At 39.6% G+C, this 9,867-nt stretch overlaps 1 protein-coding gene across 1 annotated transcript in view; it reads right to left on the minus strand.

The window, feature by feature from the left end:
- Nucleotides 1-6,366: 6,366 nt before the first annotated feature.
- Nucleotides 6,367-9,867, minus strand: part of LOC110330801 (zinc finger protein 59-like) — a 19,270-nt gene continuing 15,769 nt past the window's right edge. Inside the window, 2 exon segments of the mRNA XM_029543835.1 lie at nt 6,367-8,525; nt 8,527-9,848. Of these exon segments, the coding sequence (XP_029399695.1) occupies nt 8,241-8,525; nt 8,527-9,848 (1,607 nt within the window). The 3' untranslated portion in view covers nt 6,367-8,240.

The following is a 9,867-nucleotide window of genomic DNA, read 5'->3' on the forward strand; positions in this document are numbered from 1 at the left end:
CCTGAGGACCCAGCTATACCACTCCTGGGCATATACCTAAAAGATGCTCCAACATGTAATAAGGACACGTGCTCCACTATGTTCATAGCAACCTTATTGATAGTAGCCAGAAGCTGGAAACAACCCAGATGTCCTTTAACAGATGAATGGATACAGAAAATGTGGTACATTTACACAATGGAATACTACTCAGCTACTAAAACAATAACTTAATGAAATTCGCAGGCAAATGGATGGAACTAGAAAATATCGTCCTTAGTGTGGTAACCCAATCACAAAAGAACACACATTGTATGCACTCGCTGAGAAGTGGATATTAGCCCAAAAGCTCAAGATACCCAAGATAGACTCCACATACCACATGAAGCTCAAGGAGAAGGAAGACCAAAGTGTGGATGCTTCGGTTCTTCTTATAAGGGGGAACAAAATACACTCAGAAGGAAATTCAGAGACAAAGCATAGAGCAGAGACTGAAGGGAAGGTCATCCAGAGACTGTCCCACCTGGGGATCCGATCCATCCCATAAACAACCACCAAACCCAGATACTATTGCAGATGCCAACAAGAGCTTGCTGACAGGAGACTGATATATCTGTCTCCTGAGAGGCTCTGCCAGTGCCTGACTAATACAGAAGTGGATGCTCACAGCCATCCATTGGACTGATCATGGGGTCCCCAAAGAAAGAGTTAAGAGAAAGTATTGAAGGAGCTGAAGGGGTTTGCAGCCCCATAGGAAGAAGAATATCAACCAACCAGACCCACCCCACAGAGCTCCCAGGGACTAAACCACCAACCAAAAAGTACACATGGAGGGACCCATGGCTCCAGCCGCATATGTAGCAGAGGATGGTCTTGTCAGGCATCAATGGGAGGAGAGGACCTTGTCCTGTGAAGGCTCAATGCCCCAGTGTAGGGGAATGCCAGGATGGGGAGGTAGGAGTGAGTGGGTGAGTGGGTGAGTGGGTGGAGGAACACCCTCAGAGAAGCAGGAAGAGGGGGTGGTGGGATAGGGAGTTTTGGGGTGGGGGAACTGGGAAAGAGGATAACACTTGATGTGTAAATAAAAAAATAGCCAATAAGAAAAAAGAAAAAAATAATTAAGCACTGAGCCCCCCCCCAAAAAAAAAAGAAAAAGAAAGAAAAAGAAAAAGGCGGCATAACAGATTTTTAAGCTGTATTGGAAATTATTTTAAGTGAAAACTTCCAAAGAATCTAATTCTTACTGGTTGCATTTGGTTTATTCCCTTTTGGCCCTCCAAGAATATTTAAGAAACATGCAATAATGTTTGTATTTTTTGGACACAATATTATCCAGAAGAAATACTTAAAATAATTTCTTGATTCCAATTTATTACTATTGTCCATTTTAAATCCATAACAAGTCCATTTATGTTGTTGTTTTTCAAATTTTTGTTATGTTGTACAAAAATAGGAATGTCAAAATGAAGTTTTATTAATAAAAGATAAGAAAATTCTTATATTGGCAATGTTGCTAGCTCATTATTTGATTGAAGCATAATTTGACCAGGAAACCATATATTAAGTGTACCTAAACTAGGTTGGTTTTTAGTTTCTTGTTTATAAAGTGTTTATAGAAATTTATAGTTTCTTGTTTATAAAGTATTTATAGAAACTCAAAGTGTGTCCTTTTAAACCAATTTCATTAACACTTAGCATGACTGCCAGCATAGTTCTGAGCACACTAAAGAATTTGATCACTTAAAAGGTGACTGATCATAACCTTGCATGTCTTAATTATCTTTAACAGTTTACAACAAGCTAGTAGTTTTCTAAGATTTTATTGGCCCTTATGGTTTATCCCTACTAAGCTCAAGCTTTAAATTTTTGAACTGAAGATCCCTTAGCATTAAAATAAAAACATTAAACCAAAATACAGTCTCAGAGACAAAATGACAAGTCAACATCTTTTAAGTCAGTTGCTGCTACTCTGAATAAACCTCAGGAATTTATAGATCTTATTTAAGATTGATTTTCATGCAAAGGATAGTGTAGTACAAGAGGCCAGAGTCCTATAGACAGATATTCCAAGTGACAGAGTGGACCATGTTCAAGGTCACTAGAGTAGGTATCCTGGTGTGGGATTCTGAGTCTAAGCAGATGAGAATATCTACCCAGAACCCAAATTAAGGATGTCAGGACCATTCATGTGGGTGGGCAAAAGGGTGGTGTAAAACCCATGTAGAGGGAAGAGAGAAAACTTAGGAGTTAGGGTGTGGCAGGGGTAAGTTTGGGTTTTGTTTTATTTTGTTTCGTTGTTACAAGAAACTGGTCCAGAAAGTAAGATATAAAGCCAATGGGAACCAGGCTTCTCTGGCCTCGCAAGAAATTATACACAAAGGGAGCAGCCACAAATCAGCCTTGTAATGTCAGAATACAGCTGGATGTAACAGCATGAGCTGTCCACACAAGTAGATTAATATATCAGTGGCCAGGCAACAGGGCAGCAAGCTGGGTCTTTAGCGCTCAGGATTACGGCTGGCTTGGGCTTTGCTTGATGCTTTCTTGCTCAGCAGGAATTGCAATGCTTGAGATTCCAAAGAAAAAGAACAAATGGCCGAGCAATGTGGAGGGCAAATTTGTGAGGGCAAATCCAGGGGCCATGTTTTAGTTTGTGTTCCAGATTCCATATTGAAATGTACTTTCCCTTCTTTCCATTATATAGGTATACACGAGACAGAATGTGCACTATGATTATAAAAAGTCTCTGAGATTGAAAAGCATCAGATGAGCCACATTTAGTCAAACCATTAGTACATGCCCACCAAGAAGTCTCTGGGATTCCATAACACTGCTGTTGTCCAGATGAGTTAACCCACAAGGCAGACCAGTGGGCATCAGAATACAAGGAAGCACCTAGATTAAAGGTTTTAAATATTAGACGAGATTCAGCCCCTTATAAGTCTCCAAGGTTAATTTGGGCTCTCCAGCCACAATGAGTTTTCTCTGTCGATGGGCTGACAGTCTGATTAGTTCCTACCCTATGTTGTATGGGAGTCAAGGGCTAAGCATAACTAGCAATCCTGTCTGATTGATTATTGGCTGGAAAGGATTAACTAAGTGGAAGAACATTTTCCAGAGTGGAAAATAGGGAAGAGGATCCCTCAAGCTTCCTGGAAAGTGGCAGGCAGGACTCTGGATCCAGGTGTGTTAGGTGAAGTAGTTTCCCTAGAGGAAATAGTCAGCCAGAGCTTTATATGGGTTAGGATCCAAAGGTCTGGAGACCAAGAAGAGGGGGGAGTTTATTCTGCATTGTAAATCTATTTCAAAGGTCCCTTCTTGTGGCATAGAGCTTGAGTACCCATGTTTTTCCTGTTTCCTATAGCCACAACTTTTTGTGATGTTCTTGGAAGTGGAACACAGCACTTTGAAGGGCAAGGCAAATAGCTTCTAAGAGGGCCAAGATTTTGTTTCCCTTTAATGTCCTTTCCCACTATGATTGAGAAAACCTCTTTGTCTATACATAGCATGTATATGCATGGTAGTAAGGGTATAGCGACTGTCTTAGGTGATGGACTTTCCTTTTCCCCATTTGAATGCCAGGTCTGATCAAATACTGCTGCTCTCTGGGCTGAGGTACCTGACCTTAAGGCTGAGGGGGCCTGCTCACTTCAGCTAAAATAACTATTCAAGGCCACACATAAGCTGCTCCCACTCTCGTGGAGTACTGCAAGATCTTTCAGGGGGATGTCATCTTGAGAGGGAGTCATGCATGAGAACCTGTAGGTCCTCATCAGGCAAAAGGGTAGCAGGATTGATACCACTGGGTTTCTCAGATTGGACACAAGGGTGGTCCATGAGGGGGGCCTGGTACTTGCTCAAGCAGGCATTAGACAGCCAGCATCTTGGGGTCCTCAGAGGAAAGCCTCAACCAGTTGGGGTGCTGAGTATAAAATACTGACCCCGAATGAACTCTTTTGTTTTTTGTTTTTAATAGACTAGTATTTCTCAACACAGCTCTTAGACAAGTGGGTCATCCTGTGGCTACAGAGTCCAGTTGTTTGGACAGGTATGTCATAGGGCGTTTCCGTGGCACCAAAGCTTGAGGTAAAATCCCTTTTGTGTTGTATTCCATGAACAAACAGATGAAAAGATTTTGAGGTATCTGGAAGTGCTAGGGCTGGAGCTGAAGTCAGCTGTTTCTAAAGCCTCAAAGGCGTTTTGTTTAGTCTCTCTCCAGATTGGGCAACCAGTGTGTGATTTGTTCTGTTATATAAAACTGGTGCCATTTTCACAAACATGTCTCTTGGTCTTTGGTGTCGTGATATGAAAGGTGGCAGTAATCTTACTCTAAGATGGGCTCCTTTTGCTTCCCCTCATCAGGTAGCCTCTGTACACAAAGTAGGGCTTTCTGAGCCAACGCTGTGTTCTTTAACTCTTGCAGAGGTCCCTCAGGGGTCTTCAAAAATCTATGCTAGTTTTAGTGGCTAGGAAAAGGTTACCTGCATATTGTGAGAGTCTGGTCCCTTAAATCTCTGATGAAAGGGCAAGAGGTCAGCACTTAAGAGTCTGATTAAAGAAAGTTGGATATTTTTTAAATCCTTGGGGCATCCTGGTCCAGAAAAGTTGCCCTCTGTAACCTCCCTCTGTCCATTCCAAAGCAAAAATGGGTTGACTCTCCTCTAAGAAGGGGAGGCTGAAGAATGCATCTTTCAAGTCCAAGACTGTACACATATTTCTCTGGAGGAACCAGAGTCAGGCAAGTGTTTGGGTTTGGAGCACAGGGTGACTCGTCCTGACCTTCTTTATTATTTTTCTCAGATTTTGAACAAGTCCATGATCAGAGACCCAGGTTTCATCACAGAGAGGAGAGGTGCGTTCAAGTCTGTCCCAGAAAGCCAGGCAATAGGGGCTTCAATTTCCCTTTGGTTTCCAGGGTCACAGTATTGCTCAGACTGGTCAGGAGTGGCTGAACTGTTTAGTAGAACTTGTTTGGCCAATCCTAGGGGACTGATTTCAGCCCTCAGCCCTGGGTATGTTTGTTGGCAATCTGAAAGATGTTTTTGATTGGGAACACAACTTTCAGCTAAGAGATATTCTTCTGAAAGAGGGCAAGACATCAATATTTTGCTGGCTATCTGTAGCCCAACTCATCAATAGAGAAGTTGATGGTGACTTTGAAGTTTATCCAAAAGTCTTTGTCAATCAGAATTTTGTTTCTGTTCTTGTTACCTTTTGAGCTACTCTCAAGAACTGGAACCTATTTGTACTTTTAAATTCGTCTAAGTTTTATAACTTTTTTTCTAATAGTGACAACTGGGTGAAAAAGTCAATCTTTTAATTCTTCTAAATAAGTCTTAGAGAAAATTGCCTCCTTGGTCAAAGTTGCACAAAAGGGGAAAATCCATTCTATGCTGCTGTGTTAACCATCAGTGTCCCCCCACGTGCCATAGCATGGGATCAGTTTCTCTTCACACAATGGTGGGTTTTGAGTTTGCCAATTACACAGGTCACATGATGAAAAGAAATGAACCAAGAAAGAAGAGGAGTTTAATATTGAGTACAGCATCAGTTACACCACACAACTTGAATTATGGTATTCAAGTTACACCATGCATTATTATGCTATCCATTCAAAGTTGATTTCAATTTTTATTTGTATTTAACCAAGAGTAAACTACATATATCTATGCTTGGAAGTAATAGTTTTCCCACATAGATTACTTACCCAAACAAAGTAGACCTTTTAATAGAGCTCTGGCACCTGCCATCTTATCCAAATGAAACTTAATTTCATCAGTAATGTGATAGCTGACACATACATGTTTCTGGACATGTTACAACAAGACATACAATCTACAATGTGTTCTTACTCAAAACGTTTCATCTGAAACCAATTTCCCTTGGATAGAAGATGCAATACCTAAGGATTGTGAATGAGGCTGGTTGATTGAGAACATCCCTACTGTGCTTACAAAGCTCCAAGTTAAATCAACACTGAAAATTTAATAAAGGACAGAGCAAGGCCAAATTTTTACTTATACTGGAGTTTCCTCAGAATATATGCATTTTAAATGGGTAAAGTTTGGAGGAAAATTACAAACTTCTGCATGCCATAAAATTCTCAAACTTCTTAACATTTATGATTATATGGTATAGATGACATTCCATCTTGGCTGATGTAATAACAGATAAAATGTCATGTCTATAATTTTTTTTTTTTAAATAGGGGTCTCTATACTGCCTTAACTGGACTTAAAGTCATTATATAGCTAGGCTTTCCTCCAATTCTCTTTTTAAAATTAAGATTTATTTATTTATGTATGTGAGTAGATGTCATCAGACGCACCAGAAGAGGGCATAAGATCCCATTTCAGATGGTTGTCAGCCAACATGTGGTTCCTGGGAATTGAACTCATGACCTTTGGAAGAGCAGTCAGTTCTCTTGACTGCTGAAACATCTTTCCAGCCCCTTGCCTCCAACTCTTGATTCTCCTAATTCAGCTTTATAATAACTAGGATTCAGATATGCTTTGCCATATACAGCTCTAAAACATATTAATAGCACATCTCCAAATCTATAACCACAGAAAAGCAGGGTCAACCTTGTAAATTGTTGACAGTTTTCAGTCTAGGTGAGGACACAGATATGTGTTGACTAGTCCAAGCTTTCAACATGGATGAGAAATTTCACATATGTATTTTTATAAGTAGTTTCAAACTGGCTATTTCGTAAAGGTGTTACAGGTTGCCCACCAGAGATGCCCACTCAGACACAGTTAAGAGCCAAATGAAATTCTTTATTCCAGCCAGCTCTGAGTACATTCAGGTATTTGGGACCCAAGTATAATCCCAAGCATTTAGAACAAAACCACATTCTATTATCTTGCTCAGCAGCTGCAGGGGGAACTTTTGCCCAAGCAGGCAGTTTAATAGGTGCCAAGATAAGCAGAGAGCTGGAGTGGGAGGTTTAAAAAGAGGTCACAATAAATTATCAGAGGCAATTTGACCTCCAGTAGAATTGGATGTTCCATGAGATTCTCCATGGAGGGAATCAAATTCTAGTTGAAGTTAAAATGTTCTCAGCAAGAATAAGAGATGGAAATTCAAGAACTTTCTTGTCCTATCACAAATGTAGTTTATCTTCATGAATCGAGAGGGCATAAATAATAGGATTTTAACTTTTAAACTTTTTATGGTTTTTACACCTTTATGAAGTTCTTATTCATCAATGACTGTGTTTTAAAACTTTACCACACAAATACTTAAGAAATGGACTCACAATTCAAATACTTTCAAGTTCCTAACCATCCCATACATATATTCAGAATAAAGTTATTTAAAATTTAACAGTGGGTAAAAGCATGAGACTTTCCTAAACTATCTAAAGTGCAATTAGGCTTTCATGTCAGTTATACTAATGCTCATGAAACTAGAACTATGTAAAAGCTATATTATAGAACATGGGCATTGACCAAATACTGTCAAAGATTTTTATTATCTATTAATAAATCTGTTGCCATGACTTTGGTTGGTCCTAAGATGGCCATTAACAAATTATGCAAAAAGTAAACATCTACTCTAATATCACAGGAACCATGGTGGAAAAAAAATCATCTCAGACAAACCCAGTTGCAATAACTGCTCTCTCTTAGTTGACAGCCCGTGGTGACTAATGGGTGATGAGAGTAAATCAAGAACATGGTCACTACCCTGTATTTCTGACAATAAAAGACATTCTCAACAGAGTTCTCTGAACAACCGACTTTCCACATACCCATTCCAAAGGGATTCTTGGCAGCAACAGTGCATAAATATTTTGATGTTGACCAAATCCCAGGACAGATTAAAGTTCCCACATTCTTTAAGTCACAACCTTCCCAATATGAGTTCTCTGGTGTTCAGTAACATTTTCATACACTGGCTTGTCCGCCTTCTTTACATACATAGGCCTCCTAGAGATTATGGATTTTCTCATGCTGTATAAGCTCACCATTTGCAATAAAGGCTTTTCCTGAGTTTTCACATTCACAGGATTTCAGACCTATACAGACTCTCTGAACTTTAACAGCTAATTCTATAAATGTTCGCACATTCCTTGTATACATTACATTTGAAGCCAGCATGGCTTGATTTTGAAGAAGAACTAAGTTCCAATTAGAGCTCTCTGCACATTCTTTACAGTGATAGGGTTTATTACCAATATGAATTTGCCACTGTGCATGAAGGCTGAACCAAATCTTAACATTTTGCCACCTTACTCATATTCATAGAATTTCTCATCAGTAGAAATTCTCTGATATACAGCTAGCTAGCTTAGAATTTACTGCAGGCCTTTTCATTTTCCTTACATCATGACTTCTTATTAATATATGTAGAATGTCAAAACAAGTTTCATATTCAACTAAGTCTTCCCACATTCTTAACACTGTTAGTTTTTCACGAATGTGAATTCTTTGATGTACTTTAACTTCTCTGCCATGTGTAAAGTACTTCCCACATTCTTTACATTCATAAGGATTCTTATCAATATGGATTCTAAAATGTCCAAGGAAATTGGTAATGGTATTTAAAAGCTTCCCCATATTCATTACACTGAAAGGGAGTCTCACCACTATGGATTTCCTGATGAATGCTAAGGTTCGTTCTGTGAACAAAGTCATTTCCACCTTCCATGCACTGAAAGAGTTTCACATCACTATGAATTCTCTGATGTTTACTGAGTTGGGACTTATATCTGAAGGCTGACCCACACTGCCGACATTCAAATGGTTTCTCTCCAGTATGGATGCTCTGGTGCCGAGTGAGGTACGCCAGAACAACGAAGGCCTTTCCACACTCCTGACACTTAAAAGGCTTCTCATCAGAATGAATTTTCCGATGGTGGAACAGGCTTGAGCGATGAATAAAAGCTTTCCCACACTCATTACATTCATATGATTTCACACCACCATGAATAACACTATGTTGAATGAGGGTGGATTCACGCTTGAAGGACTTCCCACATACCTTGCATTCAAAAGGTCTTTTACTTGTATGAACAATTTGATGGTTATTAAGTTCACTGGGAAGATGGAAAGCCTTTCCACATTCTTTACAATCATAAGGTCTCTCACTACTGTGAGATTTCTGATGACGAATGAGAAGTGTATTAAGTCTAAAGAACTTTCCACATTCTTTACACTCAAAGGGTTTGTTTCCAGTGTGAATACTCTGGTGTTCAGTAAAATTGGACCTTTGACGAAAGCATTTCCCACACTCCTTGCACTGATAGGGTTTCTCATCAGTATGAATTGTGTGATGTTCACTAAGTTGGTACTTACGTCTGAAGGCTGACCCACAGAGCTTACACTTGAAAGGTTTTTCTTCAATGTGAATTTTCTGATGCTCAGAAAGATATACCTGAAGCCGAAAAGTCTTCCCACACACATTACATTCAAATGGTTTCTCACCTGTATGAATAGTCTGGTGCATAACAAGGTGTGTGGCAGTTCTGAATTTCTTGCCACATTCATTACACTCAAATGACTTCTCTCCAGTATGAATAGTCTGGTGCCTAGTGAGATGAGTCAGAACAATGAAGGCCTTACCACATTCATGGCACTGAAAGGGTCTCTCACCAGAATGAATTTTCTGATGTTGCATGAGGCTTTTGTTTCTTTTAAAGGCTTTCCCGCACTCATTACATTTGTGTGGTTTCACGTCAGCATGAATAAGCCTATGTTCAACAAGGTTAGAGACACGGTTGAAGGACTTCCCACATTCTCTGCATTCAAATGGTTTTGTACCTGTATGAATGGTTTTATGGTACTTGAGCAGGTCAGGAAGATGAAAAGCCTTCCCACATTCATTACACTTGAAAGGTTTCTCACCACTGTGAGATTTCTGATGTCTTGTGAGCTGTTGGGG

Source organism: Mus pahari, chromosome 1, assembly GCF_900095145.1.
Source record: "Mus pahari chromosome 1, PAHARI_EIJ_v1.1, whole genome shotgun sequence".
Classification (NCBI taxonomy): Eukaryota; Metazoa; Chordata; class Mammalia; order Rodentia; family Muridae; genus Mus; species Mus pahari.